Here is a 24,416-nt window from a genome sequence, read left to right as displayed (position 1 = left end):
CCAGGAAGTGCAAGTGGTTGGGGAATTCCCTTTCCTAGCCAAGGGAAGCTGTGACAGACAGTACCTGGAAAATCGGGACACTCCCACCCTAATACTGTGGTTTTCCAACGGTCTTAGCAAATGGCCCACCAGGAGATTATATCCCATGCCTGGCTCGGAGGGTCCCACGCCCACGGAGCCTCGCTCATTGTTAGCACAGCAGTCTGAGATCCAACTGCAAGGCAGCAGCAAGGCTGGGGGAGGGGCATCCGCCATTGCTGAGGCTTGAGTAGGTAAACAAAGCAGCCGGGAAGCTCGAACTGGGTAGAGCCCACCGCAGCTCAAGGAGGCCTGCCTGCCTCTGTAGACTCCACCTCTGGGGGCAGGGCATAGCTGAACAAAAGGCAGCAGAAACTTCTGCAGACTTAAACATCCCTGTCTGACAGCTTGGAAGAGAGTAGTGGTTCTCCCAGCACAGAGTTTGAGATCTGAGAATGGACAGACTGCCTCCTCAAGTGGGTCCCTGACCCCTGGGTAGCCTAACTGGGAGGCACCTCCCAGTAGGGGCCGACTGACACCTCATACAGCTGGGAGCCCCTCTGAGACAAAGCTTCTAGAGGAAGGATCAGGCAGAAACATTTGCTGTTCTGCAATATTTGCTGTTCTGCAGCCTCCGCTGGTGATACCGAGGCAGACAGGGTCTGGAGTGGACCTCCAGCAAACTCCAGCAGACCTGCAGCTGAGGGTCCTGACTGTTAGAAGGAAAACTAACAAACAGAAAGGACATCCACACCAAAACCCCATCTGTACATCACCATCAACAAAGAACAAAGGTAGATAAAACCACAAAGATGGGGAGAAACCAGAGCAGAAAAGCTGAAAATTATAAAAATAAAAGCACTTCTTCTCCTCCAAGGGAACACAGCTCCTCACCAGCAAAGGAACAAAGCTGGACAGAGAATGACTTTGACAAGTTGAGAGAAGAAGGCTTCAGACGATCGGTAATAACAAACTTCTCTGAGCTAAAGGAGGATGTTGGAACCTATCACAAAGAAGCTAAAAACCTTGAAGAAAGATTATATGAATGACTAACTAGAATAAACAGTGCAGAGAAGACCTTAAATGACCTGATGCAGCTGAAAACCATGGCAGGAGAACTATGTGATGCATGCACAAGCTTCAGTAGCCGATTTGATCAAGTGGAAGAAAGAGTATCAGTGACGGAAGATCAAATGAATGAAATGAAGCAAGAAGAGAAGTTTCGAGAAAAAAGAGTAAAAAGAAACAAACAAAGCCTCCAAGACACATGGGACTACGTGAAAAGACCAAATCTACATCTGATTGGTGTACCTGACAGTGACGGGGAGAATGGAATCAAATTGGAAAACACTCTTCAGGAAATTATCCGGGAGAGCTTCCCCAACCTAGCAAGGCAGGCCAATGTTCAAATTCAGGAAATACAGAGAACATCACAAAGATACTCCTCGAGAAGAGCAACTCCAAGACACGTAATTGTCAAATTCACCAAAGTTGAAATGAAGGAAAAAATGTTAAGGGCAGCCAGAGAGAAAGGTCAGGTTACCTGCAAAGGGAAGTGCATCAGACTAACAGTGGATCTCTTGGTAGAAACTCTACAAGCCAGAAGAGTGTGGGGGAAATATTCAACATTCTTAAAGAAAAGAATTTTCAACCCAGAATTTCATATCCAGCCAAACTAAGCTTCATAAGTGAAGGAGAAATAAAATCCTTTACAGACAAGCAAATGCTGAGAGGTTTTGTCACCACCAGGCCCACCTTACAAGAGCTCCTGAAGGAAGCAATAAACATGGAGAGGAACAAGCCATACCAGCCATTGCAAAAACATGCCAAATTGTAAAGAACATCGATGCTAAGAAGAAACTGCATCAACTAACAAAAAAAATAACCAGCTAACATCATAATGACAGGCTCAAACTCACACACAACAATATTAACCTTAAATGTGAATGGGCTGAATGCTCCAATTAAAAGATACAGATTGGCAAATTGGATAAAGAGTCAAGACCCATCAGAGTGCTGTATTCAGGAGACCCATCTCACTTGCAGAGACACACATAGGCTCAAAATAAAGGGATGGAGGAAGATCTACCAAGCAAATGGAAAACAAAAAAAAGCAGGGGTTGCGATCCTAGTCTCTGATAAAACAGACTTTCAATCAACAAAGATCAAAAGAGACAAAGAAGGCCATTACATAATGGTAAAGGGATCAATTCAACAAGAAGAGCTAACTATCCTAAATATATATGTACCCAATACAGGAGCACCCAGATTCATAAAGCAAGTCCTTAGAGACCTACAAAGAGACTTAGACTCCCACACAATAATAATGGGAGACTTTAATACCCCATTGTCAACATTAGACAGATCAATGAGACAGAAAGTTAACAAGGATATCCAGAATTGAACTCAGCTCTGCACCAAGTGAACCTAACAGACATCTACTGAACTCTCCACCCCAAATTAATAGAATATACATTCTTCGTGGTACCACATCACACTTATTCCAAAATTGACCACATAGTTGGAAGTAAAGCACTCCTCAGCAAATGTACAAGAACAGAAATTATAACAAACTATCTCTCAGACCACAGTGCAATCAAACTAGAACTCAGGGTTAAGAAACTCACTCAAAACCACTCAACTACATGGAAACTGAACAACCTGCTCCTGAATGACTACTGTGTACATAATGAAATGAAGGCAGAAATAAAGATGTTCTTTGAAACCAATGAGAACAAAGACACAACATACCAGAATCTCTAGGACACATTTAAAGCAGTGTGTAGAGGGAAATTTATAGCAATAAGTGCTCACAAGAGAAAGCAGGAAAGATCTAAAATTGACACCCTAACATCACAATTAAAAGAACTAGAGAAGCAAGAGCAAACACATTCAGAAGCTAGCAGAAGGCAAGAAATAACTAAGATCAGAGCAGAACTGAAGGAGGTAGAGACATAAAAAATCCTTCAAAAAATCATGAATCCAGGAGCTGGTTTTTTGAAACTATGAACAAAATTGATAGACCGCTAGCAAGACTAATAAAGAAGAAAAGAGAGAAGAATCAAGTAGATGCAATAAAAAATGATAAAGGGGATATCACCACCGACCCCACAGAAATACAAACTACCATCAGAGAATATTATAAACACCTCTACGCAAATAAACTAGAAAATCTAGAAGAAATGGATAAATTCCTGGACACATACACCTTCCCAAGACTAAACCAGGAAGAAGCTGAATCCCTGAATAGACCAGTAACAGGCTCTGAAATTGAGGCAATAATTAATAGCCTACCAACCAAAAAAAGTCCAAGACCAGACGGATTCACAGCCGAATTCTACCAGAGGTACAAAGAGGAGCTGGTATCATTCCTTCTGAAACTATTCCAATCAATAGAAAAAGAGGAAATACTCCCCAACTCATTTTATGAGGCCACCATTATCCTGATACCAAAGCCTGCCAGAGACACAACAAAAAAAGAGAATTTTAGACCAATATCCCTGATGAACATCAATGCAAAATCCTCAATAAAATACTGGCAAACCAAATCCAGCAGCACATCAAAAAGCTTATCCACCACAAACAAGTTGGTTTCATCCCTGGGATGCAAGGCTGGCTCAACATATGCAAATCAATACATGTAATCCATCATATAAACAGAACCAAAGACAAAAAAAAACTGATTATCTCAATAGATCAGAAAAGGCCTTCAACAAAATCCAACAGCACTTCATGCTAAAAACTCTCAATAAATTAGGTATTGATGGGACGTATCTCTAAATAATAAGAGCTATTTATGACAAACCCACAGCCAATATCATACTGAATGGGTAAAACTGGAAGCATTCCCTTTGAAAACTGGCACAAGACAGGGATGCCCTCTCTCACCACTCCTATTCAACAGTGTGTTAGAAGTTCTGGCCAGGGCAATCAGGCAAGAGAAAGAAATAAAGGGTATTCAATTAAGAAAAGAAGAAGTTAAATTGTCCCTGTTTGCAGATGACATGATTGTATATTTAGAAAACCCCATCGTCTCAGCCCAAAATATCCTTAAGCTGATAAGCAACTTCAGCAAAGTCTCAGGATACAAAGTCAATGTGCAAAAACCACAAGCATTCCTATACACCACTAACAGACAAACAGAGAGCCAAAGCATGAGTGAACTCCCATTCACTCCAACTTAAAAGGGATGTGAAGGACCTCTTCAAGGAGAACTACAAACCACTGCTCAACAAAATAAGAGGGCACAAACAAACAGAAGAACATTACATGCTCATGGATAGGAAGAATCAGTATCGTGAAAATGGACATACTGCCCAAGGTAATTTATAGATTCAATGCCATCCCCATCAAGCTACCACTGACTCTCTTCACAGAATTGGAAAAAAACTACTTTAAAGTCCATGTGGAACCAAAAAAGAGCCCACATTGCCAAGACAATCCTATGTCAAAAGAACAAACCTGGAGGCATCACGCTACCTGACTTCAAACTATACTACAAGACTACAGTAAACAAAACAGTATGGTCCTGGTACCAAAACAGAGATATAGACCAATGGAACAAAACAGAGCCCTCAGAGATAATACCACACATCTACAACCATCTGTCTTTGACAAACCTGACAAAAACAAGAAATGGGGAAAGGATTCCCTATTTAATACATGGTGCTGGGAAAACTGGCTAGCCATAAGTAGAAAGCTGAAACTGGATCCCTTCCTTACACCTTATACAAAAATTAATTTAAGATGGATTAGAGACTTAAATGTTAGACCTAAAACCATAAAAACCCTAGAAGAAAACCTAGGCAATACCATTCAGGACATAGGCATGGGCAAAGACTTCATGACTAAAACAACAAAAACAATGGCAACAAAAGCCAAAATTGACAAATGGGATCTAATTAAACTAAAGAGCTTCTGTACAGCAAAAGAAACTACCATCAGAGCAAACAGGCAACCTACAGAATGGGAGAAAATTTTTACAATCTACCCATCTGACAAAGGGTTAATAACCAGAATCTACAAAGAACTTAAACAATCCCATCAAAAAGTGGGCAAAGGATATGAACAGACACTTCTCAAAAGAAGACATTTATGCAGCCAACAGACACATGAAAAAATGCTCATCATCACTGGCCATCAGAGAAATGCAAATCAAAACCACAATGAGATATCATCTCACACCAGTTAGAATGGTGATCACTAAAAAGTCAGGAAGCAACAGGTGCTGGAGAGGATGTGGAGAAACAGGAACACTTTTACACTGTTGGTGGGACTGTAAACTAGTTCAACCATTGTGGAAGACAGTGTGGCGATTCCTCAAGGATCTAGAACTAGAAATACCATTTGACCCAGCCATCCCATTACTGGGTACATACTCAAAGGATTATAAATCATGCTGCTATAAATACACCTGCACACGCATGTTTATTGTGGCACTATTCACAATAGCAAAGACTTGGAACCAACCCAAATGTCCATCAATGATAGACTGGATTAAGAAAATGTGGCACATATACACCATGGAATACTATGCAGCCATAAAAAAGGATGAGTTCATGTCCTTTGTAGGGAAACAGATGAAGCTGGAAACCATCATTCTGAGCAAACTATTGCAAAGAGAGAAAACCAAACACTGCATGTTCTCACTCATAGGTGGGAACTGAACAATGAGAACACTTGGACACAGGGTGGGGAACATCACACACCAGGGCCTGTGGTGTGGGCGGGGGAAGGAGGAGGGATAGCATTTGGAGATATGCCTAATGTAAATGACAAGTTAATGGGTGCAGCATATCAACATGGCACATGTATACATATGTAACACACATGCACGTTGTGCACATGTACCTTAGGACTTAAAGTATAATAATAAAAATAATAATAAACAGCAGGTGGGCCAGGCATGGTGGCTCATTCCTACAATCAGCATTTTGGGAGGCTGATACAGGAAGATCACTTGAGTTCAGGAGTTTGAGGCCAGCCTGGCAACATAGTGAGATCTCATCTATTAAAAAAAAAAAAAAATTAGCCAGGCATGGTGGCACGTGCCTGAAGTTCCAGCTACTCGGGAGGCTGAGGTGGGAGGACTGCTGGGCCTGGAAGGCCAAGGCTGCAGTGAGTTGTGATAGTGCCACTGCACTCCAGTCTGTGTGACAGAGCAAGACTTTGTCTAAAATATCAAAATTTAAAAAGATGTCTCAAAGGAAGTAACTGTGAAGATCAGTAGTTGTGATCTAGATAGAGAAGGGGATATGGGTGTTCGGGTAATGACAAAAGCATGTTACAAACACTTGATGCTATGAGAAGTGTGAAGTCTTCAGAATAAATCTTGCCAAAGATAAGGAGTGTGGTGGAAATAGGGCAGTAGAACAGCCCAGGGTCAGAAAAGAGTATACTGCACCAAGGGACTCTAACTACGTTTTCACATGAAGCCACAGGGAACTATGAAATTATTTTGATGCCCAAAATTAGGCTTCAAGAAAATAAATCCAGTGGCAGCATGTACAAAAACTGGAAATAGGAGAGACAAAGAAAGTCACTCAAAATGCTTCACTCCAGAATCTAGAAAAATTGCACAGAAGGCCCACACTGGCCCAGTAAAAATGGGAATATTGTGGAGAGAAAATTCATTCACTTGAGCAAACCAAAAGTTAGGGAACAAAAGATGATGTCAGATACCTAATAGTTAAGAATGGATCAGGCAAAATTGGGAATTAGGAAGCAAATGCAGATACAGCAGGAAATCTAGCAGCAGAAAAATACATTAAGAGGTAAAAAGAGAGCAGAGCCAGTGGAGAGAGAGAAAGGGGAAACGAGTACAGAGATACACCAAGGAAACAAGAGAAAGAAAGGTTTGGACACTATGGATAAGGTGATGGCAATAGAGAAGGCCTCTGGTGTCCAAGCCCAGTGGTGTCTCTGAATAAAGCAGTGTCCAGAGAGAATGAAACAGAAGCTGAATTACAAGACTATTACACATTGCTGGGTTTTAGAAGCAGATGATCTTTTGGAACTCTTGGGAGACATTTAACATGGGAGAGAAGGAGAGAGAGGCTGGTAATTTAAGAAGCATTGTGGGAATTTTTTTTATAGGAGACTTGAAAAGGGTTGTAGGTCAGAGGAAAAAAAATCAGAAGGGAGAAAGGATTTAATAATCTTTATTGGCAGGAGATTCATATTTCTAACTTAAATCTATAGCCCAAATCATTTCCTCTTGCTTTGTTTTTAAAGATCAAGAACTTCAATTTCCCATCCTTTACATGGTGAAGACCTTAATATATTCGGGGTACGTTATTAAATCACATCTCAGCCTTTACTTCTGGCTGAAAATACCAATCCATTATCTTTTTTTGTCAATTTTACTTTCCAAACTTTTAATAATCTCCATGGCTGGCCGGGCGCGGTGGCTCAAGCCTGTAATCCCAGCACTTTGGGAGGCCGAGACGGGCGGATCACGAGGTCAGGAGATCGAGACCCTCCTGGCTAACACGGTGAAACCCCGTCTCTACTAAAAATACAAAAAACTAGCCGGGCGCAGTGGCGGGCGCCTGTAGTCCCAGCTACTTGGAGGCTGAGGCAGGAGAATGGTGGGAACCCGGGAGGCGGAGCTTGCAGTGAGCCGAGATTGCGCCACTGCACTCCAGCAGGGGCGACACAGCGAGACTCTGTCTCAAAAATAATAATAATAATAATAATAATAATAATCATCATCATCATCATCATCATCATCATCATCATCTCCATGGCTTTTTCTTTGTGCTCTTCTCCATGTATTACAGAGTCTTACTTATAAAAATCCACAAGATGATCCAACAATTTAATAATGGCTGAGCCTAAACTGAGTTCTTTAAAAGGTAGTTATTCGATGATTTCTCTACATGGGTGGTTTGCAAGCTCATTTTGTTTGCTTTGTTTTCCAGAGAAACCATTTATTCTAATTAAATAATCTGTGAGATGGAAGGAGCCTCTCTGATTAAAGTAAGAGTAAGCAAAATAGAGTCCCTACTATCATCTCCCCTCCCTAGTGTGCAGAAGCTACTGATGTAACCCAAGCAGCCCTAGGGGTCTGAAAACCACTGTTTTACAACATGCTCTGGTTTATGTGCACAGATGTTAAATTCACTGTTTCAGGTACAGGATAACAGTACTGAATAACAGCTGGGTTTTGTTTATTAGTTTCTAACATTTCTCATAAAACACCTATGCAAGTTATCTTTCCTATACCACATAAAAATGTCTTTATCCGTATATAATCTGTAAATTTTCCCCAAAACTTTTTCCTACTTACAAATGTCACGCAGAATTCTGACTACATATTCCCAGGTATTAGCTACCTCTTTTCTACATAACTTAATGACAGTTGCAAACCTAATGTGAACAGTCTCTAAGCAATGTCTCTGATGAGCATAGAAACAATAGAACAGACCCAAATATGCTGTGTTGCTAATACAATGTTTGGTGATTACCCCCCTCAAATGTTAAAATTAGTGATATTCCTCTTCTACTAAATATCCTAGAAGCACTGTGCCACAAAATAAAAAGTAACAGAAAAGAGTCATAAAACATGTATTTGTTCACTTTCATACTAACCTAATAAATTTAACAGCCAGGCCCAGGTCAGCAATACAGCAAGTTCCATTTTTCTTTACCAGAATGTTTTTACTTTTCAGATCTCGATGGGCTATTGCTGGTTTGCCTTGAGTGCTAAAGATTTCTGTGTGTAAGTGACATAAGCCACTGACAGAAGAGTAGGCTAACTTCAGCATTGATTTAGTGTCTAGGGTGGTGGACTTCAGATAATCATAAAGGGAACCATTTTCATGATAGTCTGTGATTAGGTACAACTGGGTCCAGGACCCCGTCCCTTTGATATCTGCAGCAATGAAACCTAAAAGGAAAAAAGATGAAAAGGTTTAGTGTTTTCCGAATAGTATCAGGAATAACTCATATTCTCAAACATCATTCTTTGTCACAGGTAATTTTTGTTTAGCATTTCATTCAATTTCTTGACTATGCCTATGATGGTATTAAATGACTAATACCAATAAGAGGCAATCAAAATTGTATAAGTAAGCCTGGGCACAGTGACTCACACCTGTAATCCAAGCACATTGGGAGGCCATGGCGGGTGGATCACTTGAGGTCAGGAGTTCAAGACCACTCTGGCCAACATGGTGAAACCCCATCTCTACTAAAGAATACAAAAATTAGCCGGGCATGGTGGCGTGTGCTGGTGATCCCAGCTACTCAGGAGGCTAAGCAGGAGAATCACTTAGCGATTAACCTGGGAGGCAGAGGTTACAGTGAGCAGAGATCACACCATTGCACTCCAGCCTGGGTGACAGAGCAAGACTTTATCTCAAAAAAAAAAAAAAAAAAAAATTATAGGCGTAGAGAAAGATTAAGAGTTTACATCTGAAAATATGGTCCCTTCCTCATCAGTAGTTGATTTTTAAACTACTTTATGGTATTATAAACTACTATGTTATCTAAACTACTTTATGGTATTATAGTTACACGTAAGACATTGTTTGCAAAACAGGGTCTTGAATTCTTGAATTAAGGAATATACCCCACTGATTAGCTTACTCTCTTTCTACTTGAACAATCCAGACAGATCATTTCTAACTTGCGAAAATAAAACCAATTTTCAATATAAACTATTGATACAAATAAATATGGTCCTTCAAATTCCCAAGAAACCCTAAGAAATTCTGGTATTACACTTGCATTTCCTGTTTCTGAAGAAAAAATATTTGAGAGTATTCCATTTCCAGCCTACCACTTACTCACAGAAGTGCCTTAGTCATTCATTCCTCCTGTGAGGTCTCCCATTAGAAACTTATGATGTTCTTGGGCCCATGCCAAGAAGAAAACTTCAGTACATTTCACAACGGGTCTAGACAGATGAGTTAACATGCAGATGTTAACAGAAAGACAGAGGAAAGCTAGGAAACCCTGAACATAGCTACACAGACTTTTACTCACCCAAAATGTTTTCATGCCTCATCAACACTGTCTGATATATTTCTGTCTCTCTAAACCAGCTGGCTTCCTCTGTGGTGAAGAACACTTTCACAGCTACCTTTTCGCCACGCCACTTTCCCATCCAAACTTCCCCATAGCGACCTTTTCCAATCTGTTTCACCATCTGAATCTGCTTAGCTATAGTCCTTTGGACCTGTGAAATCCCAAAACACACTGTTAGTGTATTCACAGCACTACAGATTTGTTTAATCTTTTTTTCTCCAGAGAAGAAACGATTACTGCATGTAAAATATATTTAGCCAGTATTTTTCTCTACCTAGACAACTTATTTGTATTTATTTATTAATTTCTGTTACACTCTTTTAAACATATTTGAGACTGAGTGGGGATTCTGAAAGTTCAAAATACTGCTTCCAAATTATGAAATATTTTATTCTACTATTATTATTTTCACAGAGAAAAAAACCTGAGTGGGTTCATAGTAATTGGCAGAATAGAATACTTGCACTTCTCCATTATGATGGACTACTACATACTCTGAAGAGACTCTTGTGACCATACACCCAATCATGTATAAAATATGACAAAACAAAATTGTAATACATTGTTAGGCACATACAGAAATAAAGGAAATCTACATGCAGGGAAGAAGAAGTAAGGGAGGGAGGGAGGGAGGGAGGGAGGGAGGGAAGGAAGGAAGGAAGGAGTTGAGACCAGAGCAGGGAACGATAAACCAAGTTGCTGTCTGGGCAAAGAATAATACCAGAACTGGAATCCAGAGTTTAAACTCTGACTCCTTTAAAACCAGAGGAACTGAACCTAGGGCTTCAGCATTAAGCAGGGAGCATCAAATGGTACTAAATTTGCTGTGGGTTGGTAGCATGCCAAGGCTCCACGATACAAATGCTCTCTTGAGGAAACCATTTGCAGAATACTTTCCATTCCGTGACTATGGTGGGACAATAGTACTTTGAAGGAACTCTTGCCACCATACAACTTGATCACGCGTATAACATAAGAAATAAACTGTAATGCACTCCTGGGCTCCCAAGGAAATGAAGGAAATGTCCAAGGATGGGGAGGAAAAAGGAGAACAAAAAAAATGGAGGGAGAGAAGAGACAGAGAGAATCAGAGACGATTCTAGAGAATGAATTCTTTAGAACAAAAAGAAACAGCCACTATAAATGAGAGTCAATGGAAACAACCCAAATAGATTTAACCTCTTCAGATTACATATTGGAATTTTGAGATACAGAATGCCAAGTAACTCTAAATGAAATGAAGATGGAATAAAAAATAAGCAAGAAAAGATTACTGGAAATTACATTTTTGAAATGCAACAGTTAATTGTCATAATAAAAAATATAAAACAGTAGACAAAACAGCATATTAGAGAGAAAAGTTAACCAGAGAAACTAACAAGTTGGAGATAATATTATTTACCAAGCTCTAAGAGAGCTGTAAACAATATTATAAAGAGTGGAGTAGAGACAAAGAGAATGAAAATACGAGTTAAGTGGCATTAAATTTAAATGTCTCTTTACATATGATCTTCATCCCATCTGTACTTACTGTAAAATATTTGAAGAACTCTGATATCAATGGTTCCAAGACTGAAAGGGCTAAGCATCTGTTACAATTTATGTAATTTAGAGGACATAAAGAATCTAGCATATAACTCTTGTAACACCTGATAAGAAAACTGGAACGTATTCTTTGTAGAGATATACTTTACATCAATTAAAAACTTAAACTTGTTCTTTTTGTACTTTTAAGAGCCATGCAGTTACACTGGGCCACCCCAGATAATCCAGAATGGTCTCATCTTATCGTCAGCAACCTTTGCTCACCCTTGTCATAGAACACAAAATTCTAGGGATTAGGACCAGCCACGGTGGCTCATGCCTGCAATCCCAGCACTTTGGGAAGCTGTGGAGGGAGGATCCCTTGAGTCCAGGAGTTCAAGACCAGCCTGGGCAACATGGCAAAAACTCATCTCTACAAATAATAAGAAAATTAGCCAGGTGTGGTAGCACACACCTGTAGTGACAAGCTACTTGGGAGGCTGAGGTGGGAGGATTGCTTGAGTCTGGGAGGTCAAGGCTGTAAAGAGTCAAAATTGTACCACAACACTCCAGCCTGAGTGACAGAGCAAGATCTTGTCTAAAAAAAAAAAAAAAGAAAAATCCTGGGGATTAGGACATGAACATTTTTGGGGGACATAATATATTATATATTATTTATAATGAAGATTATAAATATCGTATTTTATGAAAAAAAAAACTGTTGATGTACCATGAAGCCACTGAAGCTTGATGGAAATAAGCATGTAAGTTTATGTGTAATGCAGTCATCCTCCCTTTAGGAGCCCAGTGAGCCATGAGACATCATGTTGAGTCCACTGTACTCCATTCCCAAACAAGGAAACAGGAGCAACATGGACACCAAGCAGTTGGGAGCCAAATTCATACACAGGGAAATCACTCGCTTGAGTGGAAACTTCCCACATTTATTAAAGAAAAATATTTAATTTACAGATGTTACAAAGCATTGCTCATGTAAGTCTATGGAGTATTTCCTAACATAAGCATTTTTGCATTTGCTTTTTTCTAATAATACATTTTATACTTTAAGTTTTGAGAGAATTGACAATACTCGATAGAATAGGAACAACTTATCCCAAAGATAGAAAGTAAGCTATTATAGCATGTAAGGACCTAAAAATATAACTTCAAAAATTTTTAACTGATTCATTTTAGTTTTTATTTGATTTAGCAAATGTTTCTGGTCCTTCTATACCTAAACTTTAATTCTATATTACATTCTTAGATACCAACTTCTTAGATTAATTGTATAAATAAATTGCCTGGAAGATACAATGACTATAGCTGTACTTTCAAAAAGATCACTGTATTTCATGTACACTGAGAACAACTGAATGTATAAGGAGTTATAAAGAATTACCACTATTCCAGGACTGTGAGAAGACACACACACAGAAAACACACACACACACACAAACACACACACACAGTCTTAATTCTTACAACAGCCCTATGATATTATTTCCTTTTAAAGAAGGAAAAAATGGATATTTTGTGAAAAAGAAAAGATCCAAAATTAAAGGGCACATATAAAGTCATTTGGTAAACACGAGGTCCAAGTACGCGGTTATATTTAAGGCACTAATTTGCCCATTATGTTATTAAAATTAATAACAATTCAATGTTAAGATGCGGTATTCACTCACATACCAGTATATATAGAGAGAACTATATACTTCTGCATTGTTTATCTTAATAACCAAATCTTAAAACCAGAAAATAAATCTGTAATAGAGACTTTCTCTTTATTGAACTGAGTTTTATAGAACCCTCCTTCCCATCCTACCCCCATCAAATGCACTTTCTTGTTTTATTTAACCATCATTTAGTTCACATCTCACTAATGTTAAGAGCACAGATCATCTGGGTTTGAATTCTGGCTTCTCCATATACTAGCTAGTTGACCTATCTGGGCCTGTATCCCCTGATGGGTAACACTGGGTTATACTGATATTTCTGGTACTACCTTATAGGGTTGCTATGAGGACTAAATGAGAATTTGATTTAGTCTTACAGGCCAACGTCTGGCCAGGATTGGAACCAGACAATTTGGCTTGAGAATATATGCTCTTAACCATTATATAATGTGAGCCAAATATTATTTTTTGGTATCTGGATTATAGAAACAAGATAGTATTTTATAGCTATTAAAAGTAGGAGCTGAAAGCTTTTTAATAACAAATTATTGAACAGCGCCTTTAATAAATCAGCCACTCTACTGGGGATAGAAAGTGAACAAAATGCAACCTCTATCCCCAAAGAGGACAGACTCCACCAAAAGACACAAGAACATTACCACCAATTACAACATTCGTTTAAATGGCCATTATTAGTGCTAAAAAGAAAGTGTTACCACAGAAGATAAATAGACTGGCTTAGTCTAGGGTAACTGAGAAGTTGTCACAGAGGTAAACAATATGAGGTAGACCTTTAGCCATGAGTTGGAGGTATGTCCAGTAAAGAGATTACACTTGCAAAGACACGGATATATGTTGTATTTGAGAAATAATTACTCAAAGGTGATGCTAGAGCCCAGGCAGCATACTGGGGAGAGGTGGGAGGAGACGTCAGGAAGGCAAGTTGAGTTTATGCACCACACATACCAAGCTGGGAAAGGAGACCTGCAAGCAGTATTGGGTATTAGGGTATTTTATCCAGGACGTAACATTGCAAGATCAATGGTTTTGAAGAGAGAACTCCACGGCAATGGGAAAGATGAGTTTGAAGGCAAGAAACACTGAAAGAATTCAGTTTCAATTCCGAGAGCATCTAATTCATTAATACCAAAAGGGATTTTACTATTTGTACAACTCTTTTAGAAAAAAATAAGTATATTACTATTGATTTTCAAATTGTATTTGCTCATATATTCTCTTCAAGGTTGACAGTGCTGATCATCAGAAAAATGAAGCTTCTCCTGAATGGAAAAGCCAGAACTTTACCCTGAAACATAAACCCCACAGCTGAAAAGCAACCTTCTTTCTTGTAGAACTACTGAGAAGCCAGTTGGTTGTAATATTTTAGCCTTCAAAAGCCAGGCCAAAGTGCGGTAATGCTATCCTTATGGAAAACAGAGGGAAGATGGTCCCATGTTTAATGTTTTCTAATCTGCTCTTTATCAGAATGTCTGAGGGTCTGGATTGTAACCACACACCTACATTAAAAAATAATCACCTTACTCTCAATATGTCAAAATGTTATCAGGAAGCCCTGCAGCTGAGATCGGATGTCCAACAGACTGCACAGAGCTTTCTCCTTGTCCAGTGCCCTATCTGTATCAGTAAGTGAAACCCCATATTCATTGACAGTTCTTTCAGAAAACGTTTCCTTTAAATTCAAGGTATGTTCTTCTCATACCAGCAGAGGGAGGCCTGATCCACTTCCTGAGCTCTGAGACTGCTCAATTAAGTCTCTCAGGGATTCTCCAGGAGGAATGTAAGTTTCATCCTGTTCTAACCCAATGCTGTATCGAGGTCTGGTTTCTTGTCTTTTATACCTAAAGATGGATAGATGAAGATAATTTTAGATAATGAAATGCAATGATGGAGTAAAATATTGCAACTAATATGGTAATCACAGCAGTTTTATTTTAGCACTTAAATATAATACATTAAATGCTTCATATTTTTTACTCTTAGTTATGGTTTCCCAAGTAAAACTCATTACTGTTTTGCTAACCTATTTTTTAAAATAAACTAAATAAACTACGTATTTTTACTCAGTCTCAAGCATTTACAATTTTTCTTCTTTTATTTTCAGATTGCATATACCCAAGCAGACTACATTCTATTCGCGTTTCTAAATAGCTCCAATATTATTCCTTAAAATCTTTTCTAAAGTCCCTAATTAATCAAATATGTAAATTTTTGGTACACAAAAAACATTATAGCTAACTCTCTTATATTAGGTCATATCTAAAGAAATAATATAAATTTAATCTTTAAAAACTTTCTGTCAATAACTAAGTTTTCAATTAGAAATGAATTTATTTGAATCAATTATCTGACCATTTGAAGAGTATCTCAAATGAGTAATAAATTAATCAAAAGGCAAATGACATAAATACCAAGGTCCTTAATATTTTACAATCTAGAAAATAAGTTCATAGGCCATTAAAAAATAATTGGGAATTATCAAATTTAATATAATAAATGACCTTATTTTAATGATTAATCTATAAATTAAGTTTAAAATCTTTTAATAATCAGAAATGTTACAGCTTAGAAAATAAGAAATTTGAGCAACTCTTAAGTTCAACATGGCCATTTCTCTGCTTGGAATCAAACCTAAGTAACAACCAGTCTCTGAATTCTCTAACTACCCTAGTTTCCCTAGGGATGAAATATTTATCTGGGTAGTTTTGAATTCTGAAGCAGGAATGAGATAGGTAGCTAACTGTAACTTCATTGGGACAAACATTTATCAACAGTAACAGATATTTTCAGTTAAATATAAGATCAAATTAGGATAGAGAAAGCTGTGGTGAGAAACACTAACAGGCAAAAGCAGTAGAATATTAGTGTAAAGAAGATACTATAAATTAAAATTTTTTGCATCTACATTTTAGAAACTTACCGGAAGTAACAGAATAAAATGATAAGGACCAAGAGCAAACTACAGACAGTCACAGATATAAGTAAAGCCTTGTGGTGTATAGGTCCATCCACAAAATCTGAAATTAAAAAGAAAAAGAGCCATAATCTAGAGAATATTTTTACTCGAAAATAAGAAAGCAACTCTTTCCTAAAGGTACTTGCTAGGTATCACGCACAAGATGTGAAAGATCCTTTTCATATACCAATTAATAAAAAAACCCACATATACTGAAAATTAAGTAAGTTTGACTAGCATGAATCATCCTTCATCTAGGCACTTAATCAAGAGCGCACATTTCTTCCTGTCTGGAAGGCACAGGCTCGACACAGGATAAAACTACAGAAAGAACATGAACAAAGGTAAGTGAATCTGTGCACCCACAAGAGAAACAGGCAGTTCATCGTTATTACAGACCCAGCTCATGGGTTCCCAGGCTCTTCTCATGTGGTTTCTGGAGTACTCTATACCATGAATTTGTATTAAAAAATATCTATATAATTCATGGTACAGAAAACATAGTTTGTTGTACATAAAGTCATCTTATAATGGATAAAAAGGAAGTGGACCCCTCAAATGTTGCCAAATAGAGAATATATGGTTGTGCGTTGTTTTAAACAAAGATGTCCTTCAAAATCCATACTTTTTCTTAAATTGAATCATATTTTAAAAGAATGTATGTGCTCCAGCCAAAGAATGTATGATACTTTTATACAACAAATTATTAAACACTACTCATTTTGTTTTAACTTTAGTTCTTGACAAATCAGATTCCTCAAATTTTATATAAATAAGAATGACTTAGCTTTATACAATGCATATTCACTGACTTTAACCCCAAAGATTTTCATTCAAAGTACTTTATTTTTAATAATCATCCCAGGTAAACTTTATACAGGTGATCTCTGGGACATATTTTGAGGAAACTGACTTAAAACCAGGTACACTTATATAGTAATATCATTAGTACCATTCTTATTAAAGGCACCATTTACCTTTGAGAGAGTGATTACTGTTGTTTAATTTTAAAAGGTAGTATTGTAGCTTATGACTTTGGATGCTGTGGACAAGAGGTTTTCCAATTGTACCATATACCTTTAACTATACGGCCACCTAAATATTTTGGCTGGGAACCTTATTCCAACCAAGGTAACTTTTTTTATTCAGAAGTATTGTATGTTACATGAAGAAAAACTGAAAAGGACCAACTAACCAAAATAAAATAAAATCACTACCTCCTCAACGCTCAGGAAAAATTACTGTTAACAGTATCATTTCAATAAAAATGTTCATGAGCAAAATATAATATATGCTGATTTATAACTAGGTTGTTCTCATTTATAATACTGTGAACATTTTCCAGAACAACAAATATTTTTTTCTGCAACAGGATTTTTATATTTTTCTATTGACACATAATTATAATGTTTTAATACATACATAATGAATAGTGATCAGAGAGCATATACATCATCTCAAACACTTATCATTTCTTTGTGTTGGGAACATTCAATGTCCTCCTATTTGAAATTATTCATTATTGCAACATGACCTTTTTTTTGTTTGTTTGTTTTTTTGTTGTTTTTTGTTTTCATACAGGGTCTTCCTCTGTGGCCCAGGCTGGAGTGCACTGGCACAATCTCAAGTCATTGCAACCTCTGTCTTCTGGGTTCAAGTGATTCTGTGCCTCAGCATCCTGAGTAGTTAGGATTAGAGGTGCGAGCCACCATGCCCCACTTATTTTTGTATGTTTAGTAGAGATAGCGTTTTACCATGTTGGCCGGGCTGGTCTCAAACTTGTGGCCTCAAGTGATCCTCAGCCTCCCAAAGTGCTGGGATTACAGGTGTGTACCACTACTCCCAGCTACAACCTGACTTTTAAAGACTAAATTGTATTGTACATAAAATCATTCTAATTAGAAAGTCAATCTTCTGTCATATATTCAGGAGATTCTAAAGATTGTCATAATATACACAATTCTGTAATAAACACTCTTACACATACATCTTTGCACATGCTAATGATTATTTCCTTAATAAGACTCCCATAAGTAGATTTGTTAGTTGAAAAGATACATATTTTAAGTATTTTCATACATATTGTCAAATATTCTTTTTAAAAGGTAACAGTAATTTCTATTTTACCATGAATGTGAACAAAGATTTTACTTGTTTTGAAATAATTTCACTCTTACAGAAAAAACCGTAAGAAAAAAGAATTCCAATGTACCCTTTACCTAGATTTCTCATTGTTAACATTTCATCATTTATAAAATTATCTTGCTTTCCCAATGCCTCTCTCTATATATGGTTACATATAATATGCATATATATTTTTGTATTCAAATTTTGTATTTGTTTACTTATGTGTATGTCTGTATTATTTTTTGGATCATTTGGAGTTATAGACGTAACGCCACTATCCACTTATAAATACTTCGAGAGTGTACTTCCTAAGAACTAGGACACTATCTTATTAAACAGTAATGTACTCAAAGGATTAATGCACAGCCCCATGATGTGCTTATTTTATACTGCATGCCTGAATCAGAACATCTAGGAAATTATCATGAACACCTAAACTGAAAATAAATCATCCAATCCACGAGCATAGGATGTTTCTCCATTTGCGTTGTTTCTGATTTCTTTCAGCCGTGTTTTGCAGTTCTCCTTGTAGAGGTCTTTTACCTCCTTGGTTAGCTATATTCCTATGTATTTCATTTTCTTTGTGGCTATTGTAAATGAGAGTGTGTTCTTGATTTGACTCTCAGCCTGGATGTTATTGGTGTATAGAAATGTTACTGACTGGCCGGGCACAGTGGCTCATGCCTGTAATCCCAGCACTGTGGGAAGCCAAGGTGGGCGGATCACGTGAGGTCGGAGTTCAAGACCAGCCTGCCAACATGGCAAAACCCCGTCTCTACAAAAATACAAAAATTAGCTGAGCATGATGGCATGTGCCTGTAATCCCAGCTACTCAGGAGGCTGAGTTGGGAGAATCGCTGGTACCTGGGAGGTGGAGGTTGCAGTGCGCAGAAATCGTGCCATTGCACTCCAGCCTGGGTGACTCAGAGAGACTCCATCTCAACAACAAAGGAAGGAAGGAAGGAAGGAGGGAGGGAGGGAGGGAAGGAGGGAGGGAGGGAGGGAGGGAGGGAAGGAGGGAGGGAGGGAGGGAGGGAAGGAGAAAGAAAAAGAAAGAGAAAAAAGGAAGGAAGGAAGGAAGGAAGGAAGGAAGGAAGGAAGGAAGGAAGGAGGGAGGGAGGGAGGGAGGGAGGGAGGGAGGGAGGGAGGGAGGGAAGGACAAAGAAAAAGAAAAGAGAGAGAAAAAAGGAAGGAAGGAAGGAGGGAGGGAGGGAGGGAGGGAAGGAAGGAAGGAAGAAAGGAGAAAGAAAACGAAAGAGAGAATAAAGGAAGGAAGGAGGGAGGGAGGGAGGGAGGGAGGGAAGGAAGGAAGGAAGGAAGGAAGGAAGGAAGGAAGGAAGGAAGGAAGGAAGGAAGGAAGGAAGGAAGGAAGGAAGGAAGGAAGGAAGGAAGGAAGGAGAAAGGAAAAGAAAGAGAGAGAAAAAGAAAGAAAGAAAGAAAAGCAAGGAAGGAAGGAAGGAGGGAGGGAGGGAGGGAGGGAAGGCAGGCAGGCAGGCAACTGATTGATTTTTCGTATATTCATTTGGTATCCTTAAACCTTGCTGAACTCATTTATCAGTTCTAGCAGTCTTTTGATGGAGTTTTTAGGTTTTTCTAAGTATAGAATCATACCATCAGTGAAGATGGTTTAACTTCTTCTTTTCCTAAGGATGCCTTTTATTTCTTTCTCTGGTCTGACTGCTCTGACTAGGATTTCCAGTGCTATGTTGAATAGGAGTGATGCTGTATACATATCCAAAGGAATATGCCAAAAAGACACATGCATTTGTATGTTCACTGCCACACTATTCACAATAGCAAAGGCATAGAATCAACCTAGTTGCTCATCAATGGTGTGTTGGATAAAGAAAATGTGGTACATATACAACATGGAATACTACGCAGCCATAAAAAAGAATAAAATGATATCCTTTGCAGCAACATGGATGGAGTTGGAGGCCATAGTCCTAAGTGAATTAATGAAGGAACGGAAAACTAAATACTATATGTTCTCACTTGTAAGTGGGAGCTAAACACTGAGCACACATGGACATAAACATGGCAAGAACAGATACTGTGGGTTAACGGGGGTGAGGGGAGATGGGCTGAAAAACTACCTACAATAAACACATGTAACAGTATTCACATGTACTCCCTGTATGGAAAAATAAAATCTGAAATTTAAAAAAAGAAAAACATCTTCGAAATATTTCAGAAAAACTTTGGATTATCTATTACAAAGTAAAATCCACTACAAATTTCTTATCCAAACTTCATGATGGTCAGTGTTATGATTTACTCATCAGTCTAAAATATATATATGTTTAATAGCTATTTATGATTTGTAATAGTTGCAAAATACTAATGAAAGTAATCTGCATCTGAAAACACTAAATGAGAGGCCACTAAAATAGCAGTTATTATATTAATAAATTAAGAAATGTTACCAATAATCTAGGAAAAAAGAGCTCAGGAACTTGACATATTATAGCACGTGTAAAAAAGTCATTCAGGGCTCAACACAAACAGGAATTATATATAATTTGAGCATTCATTGTCTAAACATGCTGCTTAGTAAATCCTGAAAATAATCTGTAAGCTCTTAATGTTACGCCGGCTAAAATTTAACACAATAAATTGCCTTAGTAAATTTTTTCCTCCATTCCTCCCTCTCTTAGTTTATATAAGGAGTTAAAAATAAATTCAAGGTGTCACAATACCTCAGCCAGTGAAAGCACAATTCACAATATTTTTATACAGATAGAAGCATCCAAACACTGTAACACACAAATATGTTAAGACTGCCACTGGAAACTTAGCTTAAATGCATTTCCAATTTTAAAGATAAAAGATTTTGCAAAAATTTTAGATTTTAGGTAGATACTCAATCAAAACTAGAACTATCCACATAATTACAATGTCAATATATTATCAGTATATGAACACAGAACACTTTTTCCATTCCAATGATGTAATTTTACTAAAACTCCAAGTTTCACTGCCTTTTACTTTCCATGTAAATGCAAGATATAGGATACACCTTGAGCTGCAAGAACACCGTTTATTAGTTATCTTATTATATTTCTGATTTATGAGAGCAATGAGACCAGAAGGATCAAGGGATTCTTTCCTTACCATCAAGCACTTTATTTAAGGCTAGCATTACCTTCCCATTTTCCTTTTATTTGAGCCATAACCCTATCCCCGGCAGCCCCCTTGTCTTCTCTCATGAATAGGTGATCCTTATCAATAAACCTTTTGTTTCTGCTGGTCAAGCTGGTCATGTTTTAATCTGCCATTACCTGTGCTCAGAGCACTAACAATGTAAACATTCAAGTCACAGCCAGAGTCTCAGAAAGTGAACAGTTCCAGATACCTATCAGGAAAAGAGCAGGGCCCACAGCTCTCAGCTCTCTACAGGACAGCAGATTTCTACCTGCGCTGTCACTCCAACTGCTCTGGGAAGTAGAACTGAGAACTCCCAGGGGAAGTCTGGTTCACTCTGAGAGGCAAGTTAAGAATCACCAGTGGTTTCATAACAAAACTGCATTCTGTCACTACTGTCACTTCTCCGATAATTAGTTTGTAACTGCTTAAAATGCCAGGACTGTTTTTATAAGACTAGAAGATGGTTCACAATTGCAATAAGAAATAGAAGAAAAAAATCATACAGCTAGAAAGTAAAATATCTAGTACAATTTCAATAAAAAACTGTACATGTGTATATGGTAGAGGCCAAAAAAAAAAAAAAAAAAAAAACCCATAAAAACAAAGCAGCAGCAGCTCTGTGGCATAGCTATGTAAAAACATCGGTGTTCTCAGACTACAATCTGCTGGGACATTTACTTGACCCCAGAATAGCTGGGCCAAAAAGGTAAGAATCTGCTGAGACTTTGGTACTAGGCACTACCTGAGTAGCCTATGCAGAGACCTTGCCTAGGCACTGGCAAAGCAGTGGAATCTGGAAAGACCTTGCCTAGGTACCACCTGAGACCCTCAGAGCTCAAAGCAGTACATTCTAATGCTACTAAACTCCACCAAAGCCAGCCACCTTACACAATGTCAGTAGAGTCTACCAACCACTCATCTCCACACTGCCCTGGACTAAGAACTTTTCTTCTCATTGTTCCTTTTCACTCTGTCCTTTGGAGTTTCATTCCACTATTTTTCTAAATTCCTACATCCTCCTCAGATAATGCTCCCTCACCTTCATACTCCTAACTGAACTGAAATCTGGGCCCATCTCTCTTTTCTTATTTATTTAAAAAAATTTTTTTAGAGAGTGTCTCCTTCTGTCACCCAGGCTGCAGTGCACTGGCATGACTGTAGCTCAATGCAACCTCAAATTTGCAGGCTCAAGTGATCCTCCCACCTTAGCCTCCCTAGTAGCTGCAACTACAGGTGTACACTGCCATGCCCAGATCATTAAAAACTGTTTTTTGAAGAGATGGAGCCTTGCTATGTGGTCCAGGGTGGTCTTGAACTTCTAGGCTCAAGCAATCCTCCCACCTTGGTCTTCCAAAGTGCTGAGATTACAGGTGAGTCACTGTGCCCAGCCCTCATCTCTCTTAATTAAGAGATTTTCTCCAGCCAGTCATACTGTTTCATACTCCTGTAGTTAGCAAACGGTTCTCAAATATTACAAACCAGACCTCTGCACTTACTAATGCATCTGTTTAGAGTCACTGCTACTCATAAGCTACACAAACTTGAAGTTAATAAACCTTCCCGTGCTGCATTTTCCTTATCTTTAAAGTTGGAAGAACAATTCTATGTACTTCACAGGGCTGCTGTGAGGTTAAAACTGATTAATTAACGTAATTTTTAGCAGAATGTTTGGCTAATGTTAGCCATTTAAATTTTAAACTTTTTATATACTTAGCCTATCCTGCCTTATTCACTTAGCACACTCCTGTTCATCCTTAAAGTCTTGTTCAAGTATCAGTTCTAAGAAGCTATTCTGACAACCTCCTCCCCCAGGCAGAGCCAGTCACTCACTCTATTATGTCCTTAATACACTTTATAATCTAACTCTACTACTGAGATATTCCTGAACAAATATAGTTATTGACATGGTTCTCTCTTATATTCTAATGTACACTTCTCGGGAGGAATAATTTTCTTCATTAATTTCTGCATTCCTAATACCATAATGTTGCCTGCCACAATTAAAAGAATGCTGGTGAAGCTCTGATGTGAATTATTATTAATAAATCTTGTATAGCTTTCTAGGCTAGAACAGGAACAAATGTTAAAAAAAATGTTATCAAAGTCACAAAATTCTAGCTGGGTGTGGTGGTGTGCACCTGTTTTCCCAGCTACTGGGGAGGCTGAGGTGGGAGTACTGCCTGAGCCCAGGAGGTGGAGGTTGCAATGAACTATGATTACACAACTACACTCCAGCCTTGGCGACAGAGCAAGACCCTGTCTCAAAACAAAACAAAAAACAAAAACAAAAACAAAATAGAAAGAGCAAAATAAAGTCATGAAATTCTATTATATTATGTTGGAAAGATTTTTCTCTTCTCAAGAAATAAAATCAATCATGAAAAATCACTTTAAATCACTTAGATAATATTTAGGACTTAAAACTCTGCAACAACAAAAAAAATCTGTGTGTGTGTGTGTGTGTGGTGAAAGCAAGGAGGAGGAGAAAGGGAAAATGAGAGATGCTGCAAACAAAAGGTCTCTTGGGATGCAATATTTGTCATTTTAAAGGAACAACACTTAAATGGGTAAGTTTTGAAATGAAAACTTTTGGACACTTTCCTCATTTTATCAATATATTGATATGATTTGACTAAAAGGTGTTACTCTAGCATAAACAAAAGGAAATGCCACATAGCAAATAATGTTTAATTTAGTCCTTTATATAGTCTTTACTTTTAAAATAAATATAGTCAAATGGTAGTTTTTGGGTGAACTACAACTTCTGAATAACTTTCAGGGAGAAGCAGAGTGCTATCTCCCACCTCCCCCCTGAAATACACTACAAACTCTAGGAATAGCAATTTTCTGAACAGAAGTGGGGAAAAAATAAAAATCATAAAAGTGAAGTCACGTATGACTTTTTCCCACAAAATACT

At 38.0% G+C, this 24,416-nt stretch overlaps 1 protein-coding gene across 4 annotated transcripts in view; it reads right to left on the bottom strand.

Moving 5' to 3' along the window:
- Window positions 1–24,416, bottom strand: part of BMPR1B (bone morphogenetic protein receptor type 1B) — a 416,951-nt gene that overhangs the window by 17,508 nt on the left and 375,027 nt on the right. For all 4 annotated transcript variants that reach the window (XM_030914734.1, XM_010385585.2, XM_010385582.2 and 1 more), the window contains 4 exons: window positions 16,189–16,285; window positions 14,971–15,109; window positions 10,009–10,201; window positions 8,611–8,908 (listed from right to left, as the gene is read on the bottom strand). In XM_030914734.1, coding sequence (XP_030770594.1) covers window positions 8,611–8,908; window positions 10,009–10,201; window positions 14,971–15,109; window positions 16,189–16,285 — 727 coding nt within the window. The remainder of the gene's footprint in view (window positions 1–8,610; window positions 8,909–10,008; window positions 10,202–14,970; window positions 15,110–16,188; window positions 16,286–24,416) is intronic.

This window comes from Rhinopithecus roxellana, chromosome 2 (assembly GCF_007565055.1).
Source record: "Rhinopithecus roxellana isolate Shanxi Qingling chromosome 2, ASM756505v1, whole genome shotgun sequence".
Lineage (NCBI taxonomy): Eukaryota > Metazoa > Chordata > Mammalia > Primates > Cercopithecidae > Rhinopithecus > Rhinopithecus roxellana.
This window is presented reverse-complemented; position numbering and strand designations above follow the sequence as displayed.